The sequence below is a fragment of the Pseudophryne corroboree genome, chromosome 1, assembly GCF_028390025.1.
Source record: "Pseudophryne corroboree isolate aPseCor3 chromosome 1, aPseCor3.hap2, whole genome shotgun sequence".
Taxonomy (NCBI): Eukaryota; Metazoa; Chordata; class Amphibia; order Anura; family Myobatrachidae; genus Pseudophryne; species Pseudophryne corroboree.
In genome coordinates, this window is record NC_086444.1 from 538,676,666 (window position 1) to 538,701,797 (window position 25,132).

The 25,132-nt window shown below is 48.5% G+C and overlaps 1 protein-coding gene across 1 annotated transcript; it reads left to right on the forward strand.

Moving 5' to 3' along the window:
* Positions 1-14,474: 14,474 nt before the first annotated feature.
* LOC134915213 (spindlin-Z-like) lies at positions 14,475-15,336 on the forward strand. The gene has a single exon (XM_063920110.1). The coding sequence runs from the start codon at positions 14,548-14,550 to the stop codon at positions 15,334-15,336; it is 789 nt and encodes a 262-aa protein (XP_063776180.1). The 5' UTR covers positions 14,475-14,547.
* The last annotated feature ends 9,796 nt before the right edge of the window (positions 15,337-25,132 follow it).

Below are 25,132 nucleotides of genomic sequence, written 5' to 3' on the forward strand. Positions count from 1 at the left end.
GAGGAGCAGCAAAAGGCCATTCAAGCCTATACAACTGAGCACGATATAGGAGGTGGAATGCACCTGTCTCAAGCGCAGTGGAGAATGATTTCAACGTTGTGCAAGGTTCTGCAACCTTTTGAACTTGCCACACGTGAAGTCAGTTCAGACACTGCCAGCCTGAGTCAGGTCATTCCCCTCATCAGGCTTTTGCAGAAGAAGCTGGAGACATTGAAGGAGGAGCTAACACAGAGCGATTCCGCTAGGCATGTGGGACTTGTGGATGGAGCCCTTAATTCGCTTAACAAGGATTCACGGGTGGTCAATCTGTTGAAATCAGAGCACTACATTTTGGCCACCGTGCTCGATCCTAGATTTAAAACCTACCTTGGATCTCTCTTTCCGGCAGACACAAGTCTGCTGGGGTTCAAAGAACTGCTGGTGACAAAATTGTCAAGTCAAGCGGAACGCGACCTGTCAACATCTCCTCCTTCACATTCTCCCGCAACTGGGGGTGCGAGGAAAAGGCTCAGAATTCCGAGCCCACCCGCTGGCGGTGATGCAGGGCAGTCTGGAGCGACTGCTGATGCTGACATCTGGTCCGGACTGAAGGACCTGACAACGATTACGGACATGTCGTCTACTGTCACTGCATATGATTCTCTCCCCATTGAAAGAATGGTGGAGGATTATATGAGTGACCGCATCCAAGTAGGCACGTCAGACAGTCCGTACTTATACTGGCAGGAAAAAGAGGCAATTTGGAGGCCCTTGCACAAACTGGCTTTATTCTACCTAAGTTGCCCTCCCACAAGTGTGTACTCCGAAAGAGTGTTTAGTGCCGCCGCTCACCTTGTCAGCAATCGGCGTACGAGGTTACATCCAGAAAATGTGGAGAAGATGATGTTCATTAAAATGAATTATAATCAATTCCTCCGTGGAGACATTGACCAGCAGCAATTGCCTCCACAAAGTACACAGGGAGCTGAGATGGTGGATTCCAGTGGGGACGAATTGATAATCTGTGAGGAGGGGGATGTACACGGTGATATATCGGAGGATGATGATGAGGTGGACATCTTGCCTTTGTAGAGCCAGTTTGTGCAAGGAGAGATTAATTGCTTCTTTTTTGGTGGGGGTCCAAACCAACCCGTCATTTCAGTCACAGTCGTGTGGCAGACCCTGTCACTGAAATGATGGGTTGGTTAAAGTGTGCATGTCCTGTTTATACAACATAAGGGTGGGTGGGAGGGCCCAAGGACAATTCCATCTTGCACCTCTTTTTTCTTTCATTTTTCTTTGCGTCATGTGCTGTTTGGGGAGTAGTTTTTGGAAGGGCCATCCTGCGTGACACTGCAGTGCCACTCCTAGATGGGCCAGGTGTTTGTGTCGGCCACTTGGGTCGCTTATCTTAGTCACACAGCTACCTCATTGCGCCTCGTTTTTTCTTTGCGTCATGTGCTGTTTGGGGGGTGTTTTTTGGAAGGGCCATCCTGCGTGACACTGCAGTGCCACTCCTAGATGGGCCAGGTGTTTGTGTCGGCCACTTGGGTCGCTTATCTTAGGCACACAGCTACCTCATTGCGCCTCTTTTTTTCTTTGCGTCATGTGCTGTTTGGGGGGTGTTTTTTGGAAGGGCCATCCTGCGTGACACTGCAGTGCCACTCCTAGATGGGCCAGGTGTTTGTGTCGGCCACTTGGGTCGCTTATCTTAGTCACACAGCTACCTCATTGCGCCTCTTTTTTTCTTTGCGTCATGTGCTGTTTGGGGGGTGTTTTTTGGAAGGGCCATCCTGCGTGACACTGCAGTGCCACTCCTAGATGGGCCAGGTGTTTGTGTCGGCCACTTGGGTCGCTTATCTTAGTCACACAGCTACCTCATTGCGCCTCTTTTTTTCTTTGCGTCATGTGCTGTTTGGGGGGTGTTTTTTGGAAGGGCCATCCTGCGTGACACTGCAGTGCCACTCCTAGATGGGCCAGGTGTTTGTGTCGGCCACTTGGGTCGCTGAGCTTAGTCATCCAGCGACCTCGGTGCAAATTTTAGGACTAAAAATAATATTGTGAGGTGTGAGGTGTTCAGAATAGACTGAAAATGAGTGGAAATTATGGTTATTGAGGTTAATAATACTTTGGGATCAAAATGACCCCCAAATTCTATGATTTAAGCTGTTTTTTAGGGTTTTTTGAAAAAAACACCCGAATCCAAAACACACCCGAATCCGACAAAAAAAATTCGGTGAGGTTTTGCCAAAACGCGTTCGAACCCAAAACACGGCCGCGGAACCGAACCCAAAACCAAAACACAAAACCCGAAAAATTTCCGGTGCTCATCACTACGTGCTACCCCCTTTTCCCCAACTCACGGCCAATTCATCTGTTATAACAACTGCTGCCACAAGCTGTCCAGGCTGGAGCCGCAGCTGTGAAGTTGCTGGATGCTGCCCACTGTGCAAATACCCCAGCCGCAGCCAGCGCAGTGAGAGGCCGGGCATCACACATATCCAGACGGACGGCCTCTCACAGCGCTGGCTGTGGATGGGTTATTTGCATAGTGGGCGGCACCCAGCGGGACTAGCCCAACCTACCATGGAAACGGAACGAATGGCTGAGGAGTGCAGACTGGATGGCTGCCGGGCTACCTCAGCTGCTGATCCCGGACACCAGCGCCAGGCAACAGAACTTGGTAAGCAGCAAGGGGTCGCTGGCCAGCTTTCCTGCTGGAAGGCTGCCCCTGGCCTGTGATCAACTCTATTACTACCCTGGCTGCAGCCCACATGTGAGAACTCTCCCCAGCCTCTCACCAGCACCTCACACAATACCCCCTGTACACAACACCACACACACTGACACACACTGCACCCTGTACGCAGCACCACACACTACCCCCTGTATCCATCAGCACCACACACGCTGACCATGTACGCAGCACCACACACACTGACACACACTGCCCCCTGTACACAGCACCACACACACTGGCACACACAGCCACCTGCACCCAGTCCCTCACCAGCACCTCACACACTGCGCCCTCTACACAGCACCACACACACTGCCCCCTGTCTGTACCCAGCACCACACAAACTGCCCCCTGTTCCCCCCTGCCCCTCACACACTAACACACAGACCCCTGTGTCCAGGACCTCATACACTGCCCCCCGTTCCCAGCACCACACACACTGCCCCCTGTACCCAACACCACACACACAGACCCCTATATCTAGCACCTCACACACTGCCCCCTGTACCCAGCCCCTCACCAGCACCTCACACACTGCCCCCTGTTCCCCCTTTTCCCAACACCACATACACTGACACACAGCCCCTCACCAGCACCTCACACACTGCTCCCTGTATGCAACACCACACATACCGAGACACGCTGCCCCCTGTACACAGCACCACTCACACTGACACACACTGCCCCCTGTACCCAGCCCAGTGGTGCAAGTAGAAAAAATGTACTGTGTGCGCGCGCCAAAAGAATGTGTGTGGCCAAATGCCACATGGGGTGTGGCCAATGGAAAGGGGAGCGTGATACACATATGGGGGAGGGGCAGATATACATATGACCCCAGAGTGCCAGATATACATTGCCTCACAGTGCCAGATATACATTGCCTCACAGTGCCAGATACACAAATCCCCCCACTGTGTCAGATATACATTGCCCCCCAGTGCCAGATACACATGTCCCCCAGTGCCATATATGCCCTCAATGCCAAGTACACATGCCCCCCTTCCCCTTCTGCTCTCTGCTGCTGCTGTCCTGTGTGTGAGGGGAGGATAGTGCAGCCTGCGCCTCTCCTGCCCCTCAGTCTCCGGCGGCGGTGCGGGTGTCTACCTTCAATTCAGCGCCGATCCGTGAGCCAATCAAAGCTCGCGGTCCTGCAGCCAATCAGGAGCCTTGGCTGCCGGTCCATGAGCTCTGATTGGCTCACGGGCCAGCGCTGAATTGAAGGGAGACACTGAGGGGCAGGAGAGGCGCATGCTGCGCTCTCCTCCCCTCAAGCAGCAGCGGCGGTGAGCAGCAGCAGAGGGAGAGAGGAAAGGAGCGGCGGCCTGTCGGCAGTGGGTACGGGGTACCCACGGCTAAATTCTTAAGGGTACGCCGTACCCAACAATACACGCCCACTTGCACCGCTGATCCAGCCCCTCACACACTAACATACAGACCCCTTTATCCAGCACCTCATACAATGACACAGAACCCCCTGCACTCAGTGGATGTAAACTAGGGAGCTGCATTAGCAGAAAGTAGCAGTCACAATGGGGTAAATTTACTAAGATGGGAGTTCTATTTAAGATGGGATGTTGCACATAGCAACCAATCAGATTCCAGGTATTATCTTCCAGAAGGTGCTAGATAAATAAGTAGATCTGATTGGTTGCTATGGGCAAGCGCTGAGTAGGTATTGAGCTACTCTAAAACTGCACAAAAAAAGTTTGCTGCCGCTCTGCGATCCTTTTGTTCGCACTTCTGCTAAGCTAAAATACACTCCCAGTGGGTGGCGGCATAGCGTTTGCATGGCTGCTAAAAACTGCTAGCGAGCGATCAACTCGGAATGACCACCACAGATACAAACTCAGGCCCTCATTCCGAGTTGTTCGCTCGCAAGCTGCTTTTAGCAGCATTGCACACGCTAAGCCGCCGCCTACTGGGAGTGAATCTTAGCTTATCAAAATTGCGAACGAAAGATTAGCAGAATTGCGAATAGACACTTCTCAGCAGTTTCTGAGTAGCTCCACACTTACTCGGCAACTGCGATCAGCTCAGTCAGTTTCGTTCCTGGTTTGACGTCACAAACACACCCAGCGTTCGCCCAGACACTCCCCCGTTTCTTCAGACACTCCCGCGTTTTTCCCAGAAACGGCTGCGTTTTTTCACACACACCCATAAAACGGGCAGTTTCTGCCCAGAAACACCCACTTCCTGTCAATCACATTACGATCACCAGAACGAAGAAAAAACCTTGTAATGCCGTGAGTAAAAAACCTAACTTCATAGCAAATTTACTTGGCGCAGTCGCACTGTGGACATTGCGCATGCACATTAGCGACTAATCGCTCCGTTGCGAAAAAAAAATAACGAGCGAACAACTCGGAATGACCACCTCAGTCGGAAACAGATAGATAAATGTCACACATCAAATTGTTCAGTTGATATCTTGCCGCTTATAATTGTTTTACTTATGCGAATAAGATGCACATTTGAGTGAGAATGACACTGGCTGGTACGCCCAAGTTTCCTGGGAGATGGCAGCCATGAGGGTCTCTTTGGCGTAACAGTAGCCACAGTGTATGAGGACACATCAGTAGTTTTTGAAGAATGAGTCAATAGGTAAAAGCAGAAATCTCACTTTCTAGCTGCCTGGCTGCCTTTTTCCACACTATGGGGTATATTTACTAACATTCGTAATTTTCGGAAAAAGGTCAAAGTTCAATCACGAATGACATCGACAGTGTAAAATTGCAACTTTTTGAATTGATTACGACTAATTTACTAAGCTCCCGTATTTTGCCTTTTCGGGTTTTCCGATGTCGATGTCATTCGTCTTTTTTTTCTGTTTTTTACGGCAGTGATTTGCAAAACACTGCCGACTTTTTCAAAATGAATCTCGGCCGGATCTGTGTGATCCGTGCTGGGGTTCATTTTTTTTTTTTTTTTTTTTTAAATAAACACTGTAAAACTTAAAAAAAAATTGCGTGGGGTCCCCCCTCCTAAGCATAACCAGCCTCGGGCTCTTTGAGCCGATCCTGGTTGCAGAAATATGGGGAAAAAAATGACATGGGTTCCCCCATATTTAAGCAACCAGCATCGGGCTCTGCGCCTGGTCCTGGTTCCAAAAATACGGGGGACAAAAAGCGTAGGGGTCCCCCGTATTTTTAAAACCAGCACCGGGCTCCACTAGCTGGACAGATAATGCCACAGCCGGGGGTCACTTTTATATAGTGCCCTGCGGCCGTGGCATCAAAAATCCAACTAGTCACCCCTGGCCGGGGTACCCTGGGGGAGTGGGGACCCCTTCAATCAAGGGGTCCCCCCCCCCAGCCACCCAAGGGCCAGGGGTGAAGCCCGAGGCTGTCCCCCCCATCCAATTGGCTGCGGATGGGGGGCTGATAGCCTTTTGTGAAAATGAAAAGATATTGTTTTTAGTAGCAGTACTACAAGGCCCAGCAAGCCTCCCCCGCATGCTGGTACTTGGAGAACCACAAGTACCAGCATGCGGAGGAAAAACGGGCCCGCTGGTACCTGTAGTACTACTGCTAAAAAAATACCCAAAAAAAGACAAGACACACACACCTTGAAAGTAAAGATTTATTACATACATCCACACAAACATACAAACATACTTACCTTATGTTCACACGCAGGTCGGTCCTCTTCTCCAGTAGAATCCAAGGGGTACCTGTTGAATAAATTATACTCACCAGCTCCAGGGTCCCAGGCTCCTCGTAGCATCCATTTGTAATCCACGTACTTGAATAAAATAAAAAAAACGGACACCCGAGCCACGCACTGAAAGGGGACCCATGTTTGCACATGGGTCCCCTTTCCCCGACTGCCAGAAACCCACTCTGACTTCTGTCTAAGTGGGTTTCTTCAGCCAATCAGGGAGCGCCACGTTGTAGCACCCTCCTGATCGGCTGTGTGCTCCTGTACTGACTGACAGGCAGCACACGGCAGTGTTACAATGTAGCGCCTATGCGCTCCATTGTAACCAATGGTGGGAACTTTCTGCCCTGCGGTTGACCGAAAGTGACCTCACCGCTGAGCAGAAAGAGGCTGGGTATGCTTAGGAGGGGGGACCCCACGCAATTTTTTTAAAGAAAATAACCACTTTCCCACCCCTTCCCACTGATATACATGCACGGATCTCATGGATCCCTGCATGCCTATACAATCACGGATTAAAAAAGCAGGTCTGTTTTTTTTTAGCACTTTTTTACGAGTTGTAATTTTTCACGGCAGTGTATTATTTTTTTTTGCTTTGCACTTCTTAGTAAATGACCGAGATTCATACTTAAACAGCCGCGTTTTGACCGATGGTGTATTCATTCGTAATTATTTTCATGGACTACCCAAAAATTACTGCCGTGATTTGAGTTTAGTAAATTACCGAGATGACACTTTGATGAAAAAACGGCATCTCGGTCAAAATCGGGACCTTAGTAAATATACCCCTATCTCTCAGTTTTTGGCACAGCTGGTTGACCCTGGGCTCTTAGGCTAGGGCCACACATAGCGACCAAAATAGGTGTGCGCAGGGGGGGTACCTGGTGCGCACAGGCACCCCCTAATGTCTGGCACCCCGATCTCACATGCCTGATGCAGGGATCGCCGAGCAGGCTGATTACTGTCCCCTCTGTGCTGCACCCTGTCAGGACTGCATTACAGACCGGATACCTGGGTTAATCAAGGGTGCCACTGCCACCGGCTTTCAAATTCCCAGCTCCACCACCATGTACAAAAACAGCGTGATGTGACGTGATTACGTCATGCTGCTCACATGCCTCACATGCCCACCCGTCACACCCGCTACACGCCCACCTCAATCCTTCTATTCTATGCCAACGCCAGCCACTGATGAGGAGCAGCATGCAGCCAGCGTTCCTCTTAGGAAGACAAATTCAATACTGGCAAGCGGCCGGCAGCAGCATTGAAAGGTCACTCGTTTTTCCAGCAGCAGCAGTACTAGTCTGCGACTGTCAGTGAGTGACTGACTTGTAAGTAAGCTGCTGCAGCTTGCAGGGGAAAGAGAGGGGGAGCCAGACCAGGCTGAGGAGGAGCACTGTAATTGCAGTGAGTGCCATCAGGGGTGTTTGTTTGGTGCACACCACAACATCTGACAATGTATCTGCTTTATTAGGATTGGTACAAAGGTGGAAAATTTATATGCGTTGACCATCAGTAGATGGTGCTAGACACGCCCAAAAGGCGGTGCTAGACACACCCCTCCGACGGTGCACTCCCTAATAAAATGTGCTGCGCATGCCAGTGGCGACCAAGCGGGTCCCGCTGAATGGGACCTGCTTGGTCTGGAGGGGGGGGGGGGGTGTTGTGTGCACACGGATCCTGCCAGTGACACATGGAATTTCAATAGAACACAGCCGCACTGTGTGAACACATACATTGAAATATATGTGTTCGCATTGACATTCTACCGTCCTGTCATCCGGCTCAACCGCAGGTGAATCCGGCAGCGGTGGGACTGCTGCACATGTGTGGGCTCCTGCATAGGCGCCCATATGCAGTCTCCTTCCGGCCAAGCAGGTCCCGCTGAATGGGACCCGCTTGGCCGCTATGTGGGGCCCTACCCTTAGTATTGGTGGTGGTGCGGGGGATTGTGACTTCAATACTGTGAATGAATATACACTAGAGAAGGGTCCTCCTGCCCCACATCCTCTGCCAGTTCATTGGCAGCACTTACTGTGCCTCGGCCGAAATCCCTTCCCCAATTTACGGACGCTTGGAGCTAACTAAGTTTAGTAGCAAATCTGTGAAAAAATCCCATCTAGCATTGTAACCATGCTGTAACATCTGTGGCTTACAGTGATCCATGACTGCCTTATTTACAGCAATAGAGCTATAGTAGACTCAATCAGTGGTGAATTTACCATTAGGCACGAGAGGCATCTGCCTAGGAGTGCAGTGCCGTAACTAGGCATTTTAGCGCTGTGTGCAAGAAACGACAGTGGCGCCCCCCCCATGTAAGATAGGGGCAGTGCGCGCCGCAGGCGAGCAAAAAAAATCTAGGGGCGTGGCTTCACGGGGAAGGGGCGTGGTCACAAAATAATAGCAATTCATACTACGGTGCACAGTAGTCTACATTATTCAAATTACGCTGCACAGTAGCGCCACTACACCAGGTAGAGCCCCTTTTATACATTACAGCAGACAGTGTCCCCCTTTTTACACATTGCGGCAGCCAGTCCCCCTTTTTACACATTGCGGCAGCCAGTCTCCCTTTTTACACATTGCGGCAGCCAGGGCCCTTTCTTACACATTGCGGCAGCCAGGCCCCCTTTTTACACATTGTGGCAGATAGACCCTTTTTTTACACATTGCGGCAGCCAGTCCCCCTTTTTATACATTGCGGCAGATAGACCCTTTTTACACATTGCGGCAGCCAGTCCCCCTTTTTACACATTACAGCAGCCAGTCTCCCTTTTAACACATTGCGGCAGCCGGTCCTTCTTTTTACACATTGCGGCAGACAGCGTCCCTTTTTTACAATTACAGCAGACAGCGTCCCCGTTTTTACACATTACGGCAGACGGTGTCCCCCTTTATACACATTGCGGCAGCCAGTCCCCCTTTTTACACATTACGGCAGCCAGTCCCCCTTTTCACACATTGCGGCAGATAGACCCTTTTCACACAATGCGGCAGCCAGCCCCATTTTACACATTGCGGCAGCCAGGACCCCATTTTACACATTGCGGCAGCCAGTCCCCATTTTTTACACATTGCGGCAGCCAGTCCCATTTTACACATTGCGGCAGCCAGTCCCATTTTACACATTGCGGCAGTCATCCCCCTTTTTTACACATTGCGGCAGCCAGTCCCATTTTTTACACATTGCGGCAGCCAGTCCCATTTTTTACACATTGCGGCAGCCAGTCCCATTTTTTACACATTGCCGCAGCCAGTCCCATTTTACACATTGCGGCAGCCAGTCCCATTTTTTACACATTGCGGCAGGCGGTGTCCGAGAGAGAGACAGAGAGAGAGAGAGAGACAGAGAGAGAGAGAGAGAGAGAGAGAGGGGGGGGGGATATACTTACCTTCTCCCCGCTGACAGGCTCCTCGTGCTGCTCCCTCGGTGCAGGCAGTGAGATGAGAAGGAGGAGGAGGGAGGGGGAGCAGGGAGCCGCAGCAGCGCTATGTTATTGGTAGTAAGCGCCGCTGCAGCATCCCCCTCTCCTTCTGTATTGGCTGCCGGGCAGCCAATACGGAAGGAGAGGGGGATGCTGCAGTGGCGCTTACTACCAATAACATAGCGCTGCTGCGGCTCCCTGCTCCCCCTCCCTCCTCCTTCTCCGCTGCCTCCGGCGCTGATGTCTTCTAGCTTCACAGCGCGGCGCATGGCGCAGAGACTTAGAGGCGGCATGTAATGAGTCAATTTGACTCATTACATGCCGCTGGCCGTGCGCCCCCAGGGCAACTGCGCTGTGTGCCAAGCCCCCTTGGCACACACGTAGTTACGGCTCTGTAGGAGTGGCACCTGTTTGGGGGCGGCAGTTGAATGCCAAAAAGTACTAGTAACTGCAAAATATTTTCACTGTACTGTACAATATGCCATCCTGAATGGAGTGTAAATGGGTAGGACATGCATATATCTGCATGTCGTACCCAGTTGCGTATATCTGCAGATATACGCAACTAAGATCTCCGTATTATCTGACTATTATGTAGTAATATTTTTCACTCTGTGTGCATTAGGGAACACATTGTTTTTTCCTACACAGAATTACCCCTCCCTTTTAGCACCTGAGTGACATTACAATCTGATTGAGCAGCTTTCCATTTTGTGCATTGTATTTAGAGAGGCATGGATGGGTCAGCATTAGGAGGGATTGCTGACTCCAGAGTGCCATAGGGGAAGCCAGGGGTATCTCCAGGTAAGCTGGCTCTCAGATGCTGTAGGAGCCATTACCATGTGGCCTTACACTGGGAATTTAACCCAGACATATTTGTAATTATTTATGGGGTGGGTGTGGGGTGCGGTGGCCCCTGTGTCGGTATGGCTGGGCTGCTTCAGGTCGGCACACCCTAACACTTTATTAACACTTATGATTTTCCCTATCACTTTGTATATATTATTTTAATCACACCACATACATAGCACTTCTGTGCTTCTTATTAACCCTTATTTATTCTCACCTGTGTGCTGACCTGGGGTGGCCGACCTGTGCCGACATCATGGGGTCCTGCACCCCGGACCCATACCTAGTATTAGGGACCCCCAGTGACGGAGAAGCCTTGTCGATCGGCCTGGGGGCTTAACCCTATATCTGCAGATATACGCAACGAAGATCTCCGTATTATCTGACTATTATGTAGTAATATTTTTCACTCGGTGTGCATTAGGGAACACATTGTTTTTTCCATGCACATACTGCTCCTGTAAGATGCCCTACTTAGTAAATATGTATACATAATTAAAAATAAAAAAGTCATAGTTTTTTAATTTAATATATTGACTATCATCAAATGAAGGCTTATAACCAATCAATAAAAATAGTAAAATTAGGCATTCGGGGGGTTGGGGGGCAGCTTTTACTGTTGTGCCTAGGGGTGCCATCACCCCTAAATTCGCCCCTATGAGCAATTTTTGATTTTTGTTCAGTGATATTGGCTAATAGTAATAACTTTTGCAGATTAGCCACACTTATTTTGTTTGCACAAGAACGACTTGTGGGGATTACTCTCAATGATATTCAGGGGGTAATTCAGAGTTGATCGTAGATGTGCTAAAATTGGCACATCTACGATCAGTTACTCTGACATGCGAGGGGACGCCCAGCCCCGCCCGCATGTCAGGCCCTACCCCCACCCGCACAAGTACAAAAGCATCGCACAGCGGCGATGCTTTTGTACCTGACAAGTAGCTCCCTGCCAGCGCAGCTCCTGGGTCACAGCGGCTGCGTGTGATGTCACGCAGCCGCTGTGGCCCGCCCCTCCAATGGTCCAGAAACGCCTTCGTTGTCCGGACCGCGCCCCGCCAACAGCGTTCTAATGCCGTTGGCACGCCCCCTCCTGCCCTGCGACCGCCTCTGCCTGTCAATCAGGCAGAGACGATCGCAGCCAGTCTGAATTACCCCCTCAATGTGATAGACCTGTCACTGTGAGATACGCAATCCAGCTCTGTAACATTGCTGTAGTACTGTACCTGTGGCACAAACTGATCCAGAACTGCACTGCCTTATTCACAGCAACAGAGCTATTGGGGGTCATTCCGAGTTGATCGTAGCTGTGCAAAATTTTAGCACAGCTACGATCAACTTTCCTGACATGAGGAGGGACGCCCAGCACGGGGATAGTCCGCCCCGCATGTCAGTCCGGCCCCCCTCCCGGAAGTGCAAAGGCATCGCACAGCAGCGATGCCTTTGCACTTCAGGAGTAACTCCCGACCAGCGCAGCTTTAGCAAGCTGGCCAGGAGCTACTCCTCACTTCCTGGCCCGCAGCGGCTGCGTATGACGTCACGCAGCCACTGCGGCCCACCCCCTTTTGGTCCGGCCACGCCTGCGTTGGCCGGACGGTGCCTACGAAACGGCGACCAAACGCCACAGTTTCGCCCCCTCCCGCCCATCGATCGCCTCTGCCTGTCAATCAGGCAGAGGCGATCGCTGTCCTGCCACGGCCGTCGGCCGTGCAGCATGCGCAGCAGGAACCCGTTCGCTCTGCTGCGTGAAAACACAGCGAGCGAACGGGTCGGAATGACCCCCATTGCTATTCTAGATTAAGAGGATTTTGTGCTTTCCAAATAATTTTAACTTTTTTGTTATAACTAGAGATGTGCACCGGAAAATTTTTCGGGTTTTGAATTTTGGTTTTGGATTCGGTTCCGCGGCCGTGTTTTGGATTCGGACGCGTTTTGGCAAAAACCTCCCTGAACATTTTTTGTCGGATTCAGGTGTGTTTTGGATTCAGGTGTTTTTTTTCCAAAACCCCCTCAAAAACAGCTTAAATCATAGAATTTGGGGGTAATTTTGATCCCATAGTATTATTAACCTCAATAACCATAATTTCCACTCATTTCCAGTCTATTCTGAACACCTCACACCTCACAATACTATTTTTAGTCCTAAAATTTGCACCAAGGTCGCTGGATGACTTAGCTAAGCGACCCAAGAGGGTGGCACAAACACCTGGCCCATCTAGGAGTGGCACTGCAGTGTCAGACAGGATGGCACTTAAAAAAATTGGCCCCAAACAGCACATGATGCAAAGAAAAGAGAAAAAGAGGTGCACTGTGGTTGCTGGACGGCTAAGCGAAGCGACACAAACACCTCAATATCACAGGAATTATTCATTCTAATCAATGGTATTTTTGGTCCAAATCACTGGAAGAAAATGACAAAATCACTGGAATTATTCGTTCTAATCATACTTACCGACATTGTATTTCTACTCTCCGGGAGAAGCCCGGAGAGGAGACGCTGCAGGTGTCTTCGGGGGCGGGGGCGGACTGTGACATCACTAAACCCCGCCCCCGCACCGGGAAATGCCGCGATTCGCGGGTCCGTGGGAAGGGGGCGGGGCTAAAATGACGCAATTTGCGTCATTTTACCCCCTTCTCCACCCGACGGACCCGCGAATGCGGGAGGTTATCTCTCCATCCTGCTTGCATTACTAGGGTGCGAGCAGGATGCGGGAGACCTGCCCAATCTTCCGGGGGTGCGGGGGGCTACCCCAAAAAACGGGAGCCTCCCGCAGCTTCCGGGAGAGTAGGTAAGCATGGTTCTAATCAATGGTATTATTGGTCCAAATCACCTGAAGAAAATGACAAAATCACTGGAATTATTTGGCAAGATCACTGTAATTAATAATTATAAATCACTGATATTAATTGGTAAAATCTCGCTATCGCCTGCCTAGTGAAGTGGAATCTAGATGGGATTTTGTACTGGGGACACAATAACTTCATCAATTGTCTAAATCCCACTGCACTAATGACGGAAAACGGGCACACGTCTAACAGCGCACTGATTATACTGAGAACTGATTATACTGATCACTGATGATACTATGGAGAACTGACACTGAGCAGCGAGAACAGCACTGGACTATTGTACTGTAGTATACTGGTCACCACAATGCAGCACTGACACTGAGCACAGATATTAAGCACTGATCAGGATACTAGAAGTGACACAGAGCTGCAAGATACAGCAATGGCCTACTGTACTGTACTACTATAATTATATACTGGTGGTCCCCACAATGTGGCACACTGAGCCCAGATATTACCAGGTGTATCTCACACATCGCTCAGTACAGATTACAGGATGTATAATCACCAGGTGTATAACACACGTTGCACAGTACAGTATACAGTATGCAGCTCTGGAGAGATCAGTATTTGGCAGGAAGGCGAGGCCTGGCCCTGGCAGAAGAGTGACAGGCGGCCGTATAGTAGCAGCCATCTCCAAATCTGGCAGTGTGTGGAGAGGGAGGGGGTGAGGGAAGGGAACGAGCACTGGAGTGTCTGAGCGGAGGGCTTGGAAGTTCAGGGGGAGTGAGGCGGGAGCTGCTCTTCCATAGCAGTACACAGTGGTGGTGACGGAGTCTGACAAAGGAGGGAGGAGAAGGATTGGGGCAACTGGCCGCAGGGAGCACTGTGCCGCAGCCATCACCTGCAGGGGGAGTGGAGGGAAACACATCCTATCTGCCCCAGATAAGTGACTTCTGATCAGAGCAATTGAGGGTCAGAGTTTTTCTAATAGGTGGAAAGGAAGGGGTTCTTTTTCATGTAGACTAGAAGGACTACAACAAACTTGGAGTGACTACACTTTTCACCCTAGTTCGGCAGCCCTGCTGCCCTTTAATACACAGATGAATGAAGACTCCATTTGGAAAGGCGGCCGCTCAGCGATCAAGAGCTGATGCAGCACATGCAGGTGTTTCTGCAAATATGATGAAGAAAAGAACATCTCATAAGAAACATCGAAACAATATGGGACCAAGTAAACCAATCTCCCAGCCAAGGCGAAATATTGTAGGCTGTAGAATACAGCATGGGTGGAAAGAGGGCAGTGGGCCAATAACCCAGTGGAAACTAACAGTTCTGGATCAAGTACCAGTGAATCCCTCCCTCTATCTTATAAGGTATGATGGATTTGATTGTGTCTATGGACTTGAGCTTCACAAGGATGAAAGGGTGTCTGCTCTTGAAGTTCTACCAGACAGAGTTGCCTCATCCCGAATCAGCAATGCCCATTTGGCTGACACAATGATTGGTAAAGCAGTGGAGCATATGTTTGAAACAGAGGATGGTTCCAAGGATGAGTGGCAAAGGATGGTATTAGCACGAGCACCTATTATGAACTCATGGTTTTATATAACCTATGAAAAGGACCCAGTCTTATATATGTATCAACTTTTAGATGACTATAAAGAAGGAGATCTTCGGATCATGCCAGACTCAAATGATTCCCCTCCAGCTGAAAGAGAACCAGGGGAGGTTGTGGACAGCCTGGTGGGCAAGCAAGTGGAATATGCCAAAGAAGATGGCTCAAAAAGGACTGGCATGGTTATTCATCAAGTTGAAGCTAAACCATCTGTGTACTTTATTAAGTTTGATGACGATTTCCATATTTATGTCTACGATTTGGTAAAAACATCCTAAATGGGATTCTGTACTTTTTTTTTTGCCAAATGTAATCTAATGTAAACTAGAGATGAGCGGGTTCGGTTTCTCTGAATCCGAACCCGCACGAACTTCATGTTTTTTTTCACGGGTCCGAGCGACTCGGATCTTCCCGCCTTGCTCGGTTAACCCGAGCGCGCCCCGAACGTCATCATGACGCTGTCGGATTCTCGCGAGGCTCGGATTCTATCGCGAGACTCGGATTCTATATAAGGAGCCGCGCGTCGCCGCCATTTTCACACGTGCATTGAGATTGATAGGGAGAGGACGTGGCTGGCGTCCTCTCCGTTTAGAATTAGAATAGATTAGAGAGACACTTGATTTACTAATTTTGGGGAGCATTAGGAGTACTCAGTAGTGTACAGTGCAGAGTTTTGCTGATAGTGACCAGTGACCACCACTTTTATTTATAATCCGTTCTCTGCCTGAAAAAAGCGATACACAGCACACAGTGACTCAGTCACATACCATATCTGTGTGCACTGCTCAGGCTCAGGCCAGTGTGCTGCATCATCTATATATATTATATATCTGTCTGACTGCTCAGCTCACACAGCTTATAATTGTGGGGGAGACTGGGGAGCACTACTGCAGTGCCAGTTATAGGTTATAGCAGGAGCCAGGAGTACATAATATTATATTAAAATTAAACAGTGCACACTTTTGCTGCAGGAGTGCCACTGCCAGTGTGACTAGTGACCAGTGACCTGACCACCAGTATATAATATTAGTAGTATACTATCTCTTTATCAACCAGTCTATATTAGCAGCAGACACAGTACAGTGCGGTAGTTCACGGCTGTGGCTACCTCTGTGTCGGCACTCGGCAGCCCGTCCATAATTGTATATACCAGTGACCTAACCGTGGTTTTTTTTTCTTTCTTTATACATACATACATACTAGTTACGAGTATACTATCTCTTTATCAACCAGTCTATATATTAGCAGCAGACACAGTACAGTGCGGTAGTTCACGGCTGTGGCTACCTCTGTGTCGGCACTCGGCAGCCCGTCCATAATTGTATATACCAGTGACCTAACCGTGGTTTTTTTTTCTTTCTTTATACATACATACATACTAGTTACGAGTATACTATCTCTTTATCAACCAGTCTATATATTAGCAGCAGACACAGTACAGTGCGGTAGTTCACGGCTGTGGCTACCTCTGTGTCGGCACTCGGCAGCCCGTCCATAATTGTATATACCACCTAACCGTGGTTTTTTTTTCTTTCTTTATACATACATACTAGTTACGAGTATACTATCTCTTTATCAACCAGTCTATATATTAGCAGCAGACACAGTACAGTGCGGTAGTTCACGGCTGTGGCTACCTCTGTGTCGGCACTCGGCAGCCCGTCCATAATTGTATATACCACCTAACCGTGGTTTTTTTTTCTTTCTTTATACATACATACTAGTTACGAGTATACTATCTCTTTATCAACCAGTCTATATATTAGCAGCAGACACAGTACAGTGCGGTAGTTCACGGCTGTGGCTACCTCTGTGTCGGCACTCGGCAGCCCGTCCATAATTGTATATACCACCTAACCGTGGTTTTTTTTTTCTTTCTTTATACATACATACTAGTTACGAGTATACTATCTCTTTATCAACCAGTCTATATATTAGCAGCAGACACAGTACAGTGCGGTAGTTCACGGCTGTGGCTACCTCTGTGTCGGCACTCGGCAGCCCGTCCATAATTGTATATACCACCTAACCGTGGTTTTTTTTTCTTTCTTTATACATACATACATACTAGTTACGAGTATACTATCTCTTTATCAACCAGTCTATATATTAGCAGCAGACACAGTACAGTGCGGTAGTTCACGGCTGTGGCTACCTCTGTGTCGGCACTCGGCAGCCCGTCCATAATTGTATATACCACCTAACCGTGGTTTTTTTTTCTTTCTTTATACATACATACTAGTTACGAGTATACTATCTCTTTATCAACCAGTCTATATATTAGCAGCAGACACAGTACAGTGCGGTAGTTCACGGCTGTGGCTACCTCTGTGTCGGCACTCGGCAGCCCGTCCATAATTGTATATACCACCTAACCGTGGTTTTTTTTTCTTTCTTTATACATACATACTAGTTACGAGTATACTATCTCTTTATCAACCAGTCTATATATTAGCAGCAGACACAGTACAGTGCGGTAGTTCACGGCTGTGGCTACCTCTGTGTCGGCACTCGGCAGCCCGTCCATAATTGTATATACCACCTAACCGTGGTTTTTTTTCTTTCTTTATACATACATACTAGTTACGAGTATACTATCTCTTTATCAACCAGTCTATATATTAGCAGCAGACACAGTACAGTAGTTCACGGCTGTGGCTACCTCTGTGTCGGCACTCGGCAGCCCGTCCATAATTGTATATACCACCTAACCGTGGTTTTTTTTTCTTTCTTTATACATACATACTAGTTACGAGTATACTATCTCTTTATCAACCAGTCTATATATTAGCAGCAGACACAGTACAGTGCGGTAGTTCACGGCTGTGGCTACCTCTGTGTCGGCACTCGGCAGCCCGTCCATAATTGTATATACCACCTAACCGTGGTTTTTTTTCTTTCTTTATACATACATACTAGTTACGAGTATACTATCTCTTTATCAACCAGTCTATATATTAGCAGCAGACACAGTACAGTGCGGTAGTTCACGGCTGTGGCTACCTCTGTGTCGGCACTCGGCAGCCCGTCCATAATTGTATACTAGTATCCAATCCATCCATCTCCATTGTTTACCTGAGGTGCCTTTTAGTTGTGCCTATTAAAATATGGAGAACAAAAATGTTGAGGTTCCAAAATTAGGGAAAGATCAAGATCCACTTCCACCTCGTGCTGAAGCTGCTGCCACTAGTCATGGCCGAGACGATGAAATGCCAGCAACGTCGTCTGCCAAGGCCGATGCCCAATGGCATAGTACAGAGCATGTCAAAACCAAAACACCAAATATCAGTAAAAAAAGGACTCCAAAACCTAAAATAAAATTGTCGGAGGAGAAGCGTAAACTTGCCAATATGCCATTTACCACACGGAGTGGCAAGGAACGGCTGAGGCCCTGGCCTATGTTCATGGCTAGTGGTTCAGCTTCACATGAGGATGGAAGCACTCAGCCTCTCGCTAGAAAACTGAAAAGACTCAAGCTGGCAAAAGCACCGCAAAGAACTGTGCATTCTTTGAAATCCCAAATCCACAAGGAGAGTCCAATTGTGTCGGTTGCGATGCCTGACCTTCCCAACACTGGACGTGAAGAGCATGCGCCTTCCACCATTTGCACGCCCCCTGCAAGTGCTGGAAGGAGCACCCGCAGTCCAGTTCCTGATAGTCAGATTGAAGATGTCAGTGTTGAAGTACACCAGGATGAGGAGGATATGGGTGTTGCTGGCGCTGGGGAGGAAATTGACCAGGAGGATTCTGATGGTGAGGTGGTTTGTTTAAGTCAGGCACCCGGGGAGACACCTGTTGTCCGTGGGAGGAATATGGCCGTTGACATGCCAGGTGAAAATACCAAAAAAATCAGCTCTTCGGTGTGGAGGTATTTCACCAGAAATGCGGACAACAGGTGTCAAGCCGTGTGTTCCCTTTGTCAAGCTGTAATAAGTAGGGGTAAGGACGTTAACCACCTCGGAACATCCTCCCTTATACGTCACCTGCAGCGCATTCATAATAAGTCAGTGACAAGTTCAAAAACTTTGGGTGACAGCGGAAGCAGTCCACTGACCAGTAAATCCCTTCCTCTTGTAACCAAGCTCACGCAAACCACCCCACCAACTCCCTCAGTGTCAATTTCCTCCTTCCCCAGGAATGCCAATAGTCCTGCAGGCCATGTCACTGGCAAGTCTGACGAGTCCTCTCCTGCCTGGGATTCCTCCGATGCATCCTTGCGTGTAACGCCTACTGCTGCTGGCGCTGCTGTTGTTGCCGCTGGGAGTCGATGGTCATCCCAGAGGGGAAGTCGTAAGCCCACTTGTACTACTTCCAGTAAGCAATTGACTGTTCAACAGTCCTTTGCGAGGAAGATGAAATATCACAGCAGTCATCCTACTGCAAAGCGGATAACTGAGTCCTTGACAACTATGTTGGTGTTAGACGTGCGTCCGGTATCCGCCGTTAGTTCACAGGGAACTAGACAATTTATTGAGGCAGTGTGCCCCCGTTACCAAATACCATCTAGGTTCCACTTCTCTAGGCAGGCGATACCGAGAATGTACACGGACGTCAGAAAAAGACTCACCAGTCTCCTAAAAAATGCAGTTGTACCCAATGTCCACTTAACCACGGACATGTGGACAAGTGGAGCAGGGCAGGGTCAGGACTATATGACTGTGACAGCCCACTGGGTAGATGTATGGACTCCCGCCGCAAGAACAGCAGCGGCGGCACCAGTAGCAGCATCTCGCAAACGCCAACTCTTTCCTAGGCAGGCTACGCTTTGTATCACCGGTTTCCAGAATACGCACACAGCTGAAAACCTCTTACGGCAACTGAGGAAGATCATCGCGGAATGGCTTACCCCAATTGGACTCTCCTGTGGATTTGTGGCATCGGACAACGCCAGCAATATTGTGTGTGCATTAAATATGGGCAAATTCCAGCACGTCCCATGTTTTGCACATACCTTGAATTTGGTGGTGCAGAATTTTTTAAAAAACGACAGGGGCGTGCAAGAGATGCTGTCGGTGGCCAGAAAAATTGCGGGACACTTTCGGCGTACAGGCACCACGTACAGAAGACTGGAGCACCACCAAAAACTACTGAACCTGCCCTGCCATCATCTGAAGCAAGAAGTGGTAACGAGGTGGAATTCAACCCTCTATATGCTTCAGAGGTTGGAGGAGCAGCAAAAGGCCATTCAAGCCTATACAATTGAGCACGATATAGGAGATGGAATGCACCTGTCTCAAGTGCAGTGGAGAATGATTTCAACGTTGTGCAAGGTTCTGATGCCCTTTGAACTTGCCACACGTGAAGTCAGTTCAGACACTGCCAGCCTGAGTCAGGTCATTCCCCTCATCAGGCTTTTGCAGAAGAAGCTGGAGGCATAGAAGAAGGAGCTAAAAGGGAGCGATTCCGCTAGGCATGTGGGACTTGTGGATGCAGCCCTTAATTCGCTTAACAAGGATTCACGGGTGGTCAATCTGTTGAAATCAGAGCACTACATTTTGGCCACCGTGCTCGATCCTAGATTTAAAGCCTACCTTGGATCTCTCTTTCCGGCAGACACAGGTCTGCTGGGGTTGAAAGACCTGCTGGTGACAAAATTGTCAAGTCAAGCGGAACGCGACCTGTCAACATCTCCTCCTTCACATTCTCCCGCAACTGGGGGTGCGAGGAAAAGGCTCAGAATTCCGAGCCCACCCGCTGGCGGTGATGCAGGGCAGTCTGGAGCGACTGCTGATGCTGACATCTGGTCCGGACTGAAGGACCTGACAACGATTACGGACATGTCGTCTACTGTCACTGCATATGATTCTCTCAACATTGATAGAATGGTGGAGGATTATATGAGTGACCGCATCCAAGTAGGCACGTCACACAGTCCGTACTTATACTGGCAGGAAAAAGAGGCAATTTGGAGGCCCTTGCACAAACTGGCTTTATTCTACCTAAGTTGCCCTCCCACAAGTGTGTACTCCGAAAGAGTGTTTAGTGCCGCCGCTCACCTTGTCAGCAATCGGCGTACGAGGTTACATCCAGAAAATGTGGAGAAGATGATGTTCATTAAAATGAATTATAATCAATTCCTCCGCGGAGACATTGACCAGCAGCAATTGCCTCCACAAAGTACACAGGGAGCTGAGATGGTGGATTCCAGTGGGGACGAATTGATAATCTGTGAGGAGGGGGATGTACACGGTGATATATCGGAGGGTGAAGATGAGGTGGACATCTTGCCTCTGTAGAGCCAGTTTGTGCAAGGAGAGATTAATTGCTTCTTTTTTGGGGGGGGTCCAAACCAACCCGTCATATCAGTCACAGTCGTGTGGCAGACCCTGTCACTGAAATGATGGGTTGGTTAAAGTGTGCATGTCCTGTTTTGTTTATACAACATAAGGGTGGGTGGGAGGGCCCAAGGACAATTCCATCTTGCACCTCTTTTTTCTTTTCTTTTTCTTTGCATCATGTGCTGATTGGGGAGGGTTTTTTGGAAGGGACATCCTGCGTGACACTGCAGTGCCACTCCTAGATGGGCCCGGTGTTTGTGTCGGCCACTAGGGTCGCTAATCTTACTCACACAGTCAGCTACCTCATTGCGCCTCTTTTTTTCTTTGCGTCATGTGCTGTTTGGGGAGGGTTTTTTGGAAGGGACATCCTGCGTGACACTGCAGTGCCACTCCTAGATGGGCCCGGTGTTTGTGTCGGCCACTAGGGTCGCTAATCTTACTCACACAGTCAGCTACCTCATTGCGCCTCTTTTTTTCTTTGCATCATGTGCTGTTTGGGGAGGGTTTTTTGGAAGGGCCATCCTGCGTGACACTGCAGTGCCACTCCTAGATGTGCCCGGTGTTTGTGTCGGCCACTAGGGTCGCTAATCTTACTCACACAGCTACCTCATTGCGCCTCTTTTTTTCTTTGCGTCATGTGCTGTTTGGGGAGGGTTTTTTGGAAGGGCCATCCTGCATGACACTGCAGTGCCACTCCTAGATGGGCCCGGTGTTTGTGTCGGCCACTAGGGTCGCTAATCTTACTCACACAGCTACCTCATTGCGCCTCTTTTTTTCTTTGCGTCATGTGCTGTTTGGGGAGGGTTTTTTGGAAGGGACATCCTGCGTGACACTGCAGTGCCACTCCTAGATGGGCCCGGTGTTTGTGTCGGCCACTAGGGTCGCTAATCTTACTCACACAGTCAGCTACCTCATTGCGCCTCTTTTTTTCTTTGCGTCATGTGCTGTTTGGGGAGGGTTTTTTGGAAGGGCCATCCTGCGTGACACTGCAGTGCCACTCCTAGATGGGCCCGGTGTTTGTGTCGGCCACTAGGGTCGCTAATCTTACTCACACAGCTACCTCATTGCGCCTCTTTTTTTCTTTGCGTCATGTGCTGTTTGGGGAGGGTTTTTTGGAAGGGCCATCCTGCGTGACACTGCAGTGCCACTCCTAGATGGGCCCGGTGTTTGTGTCGGCCACTAGGGTCGCTAATCTTACTCACACAGCTACCTCATTGCGCCTCTTTTTTTCTTTGCGTCATGTGCTGTTTGGGGAGGGTTTTTTGGAAGGGACATCCTGCGTGACACTGCAGTGCCACTCCTAGATGGGCCCGGTGTTTGTGTCGGCCACTAGGGTCGCTTATCTTACTCACACAGCGACCTCGGTGCAAATTTTAGGACTAAAAATAATATTGTGAGGTGTGAGGTATTCAGAATAGACTGAAAATGAGTGTAAATTATGGTTTTTGAGGTTAATAATACTTTGGGATCAAAATGACCCCCAAATTCTATGATTTAAGCTGTTTTTTAGTGTTTTTGGAAAAAAACACCCGAATCCAAAACACACCCGAATCCGACAAAAAAAATTCGGTGAGGTTTTGCCAAAACGCGTTCGAACCCAAAACACGGCCGCGGAACCGAACCCAAAACCAAAACACAAAACCCGAAAAATTTCAGGCGCTCATCTCTAATGTAAACATTTGTAGAAAGTCGCTGCTTTCTGATTACAGAAATGCTCAGATATTCCTGCGAATCCACAATCCCTTCCCAGAGGAAAAAGAAATTGAGAAACCGTTGTTTAAGAACGTTTGTTCTCTTTCCCTTACAAAGGAACAAACCACTTTCCAAGAAGACTGACGTTTTTGGGATTATGGAGACATAATGTTTTTGAATATAAATCCTAAAGCAGGTGGTGCATTAGAGCAAAAGAGTGCAAGAGACCAGCCATGCAGTTTCTGAAATATGACAAAATGTTACTGTATTTCATAAGCACTCATTCCTAACTCTGCTAAGTACTGTTTGGAATACTGTATCTGGCTTCCATGAGGTAGTTGTCCATTATTTCAGCTTCCATTGACCTTTTTGAAAGCGGTAGAAGTTATTGATTCTTTTTTTTTTTTTTTTCCCTATTTTTTATTTTCTCCTGCATAGCCCAGTAAAATGTTGCAATGTTAAATATTGACATGTGCCTTCCGGGGGTCCACTTCTTCACCAAACCCAGACAAATCTCATCCTAACCCTCTGTTCCACGTTCTCTATGTACCCCATCTGTGTCATCCATGTCTGTCTACCCCTCCCCTTTAGATTGTAAACTCTCACGAGCAGGGCCCTCTTCCCTCATGTGCTTATCCTTTATTTTACTTTAATAATCTTCAACTGTACCACATCCAGCAGTCTTCTGCCACCTGATACTTATTCCAGTGTCATCTGCTGATGTAACTATGTTTATTTACACTGTACTTGTCCTATACTGTCATCAACTGTAAATTGCTCTTTTCCTGTTTGATTATTTATGTACTCTGTAATTGGGTGCTACGGAACCCTTGTGGCGCCATATAAATAAAGGATAATAATAATAATAATATAGGGTGTATAATCCCCAGGTGTATCTCACACATGACACAGTGCAGTATATAGGGTGTATAATCCCCAGGTGTATCTCACACATTGCTCAGTACAGATTACAGGATGTATAATCACCAGGTGTATGACACACATCGCACAGTACAGTATATAGGGTGTATAATCTAGAGATGAGCGGGTTCGGTTTCTCTGAATCCGAACCCGCACGAACTTCATGTTTTTTTTCACGGGTCCGAGCGACTCGGATCTTCCCGCCTTGCTCGGTTAACCCGAGCGCGCCCGAACGTCATCATGACGCTGTCGGATTCTCGCGAGACTCGGATTCTATATAAGGAGCCGCGCGTCGCCGCCATTTTCACACGTGCATTGAGATTGATAGGGAGAGGACGTGGCTGGCGTCCTCTCCATTTAGATTAGGAGAGAGAGAGAGAGATTGACCTGAGGCTGATACTGTAGAAGAGAGTGCAGAGTTTAGTGACTGACCACAGTGACCACCAGCAGTGCAGTTGTTTTATTTAATATATCCGTTCTCTGCCTGAAAAAAACGGTACACACAGTGACTCAGTCACATACCATATCTGTGTGCACTGCTCAGCCCAGTGTGCTGCATGCCTGCATCATCTATGTATATATTATATATCTGACTGTGCTCAGCTCACACAGCTTATAATTGTGGGGGAGACTGGGGAGCACTGCAGTGCCAGTTATAGGTTATAGCAGGAGCCAGGAGTACATATTATATTAAAATTAAACAGTGCACACTTTTGCTGCAGGAGTGCCACTGCCAGTGTGACTGACCAGTGACCTGACCACACTGACCACCAGTATAGTTAGTAGTATACTATATTGTGATTGCCTGAAAAAGTTAAACACTCGTCGTGTGACTTCACTTGTGTGGTGTTTTTTTTTTTATTCTATAAAAAACTCATTCTGCTGACAGACAGTGTCCAGCAGGTCCGTCATTATATAATATATATACCTGTCCGGCTGCAGTAGTGATATATATATATTTTTTATATCATTATTTATCATCCAGTCGCAGCAGACACAGTACGGTAGTTCACGGCTGTAGCTACCTCTGTGTCGGCACTCGGCAGTCCATCCATAATTGTATACCACCTACCCGTGGTTTTTTTTTCTTTCTTCTTTATACATACATACTACTACATCTCTTTATCAACCAGTCTATATTAGCAGCAGACACAGTACAGTACGGTAGTTCACGGCTGTGGCT

Excerpts from the sequence above, each read along its gene's own strand:
- LOC134915213 (XM_063920110.1), top strand. The coding sequence starts at position 14,548 with ATGAAGACTCCATTTGGAAAGGCGGCCGCTCAGCGATCAAGAGCTGAT.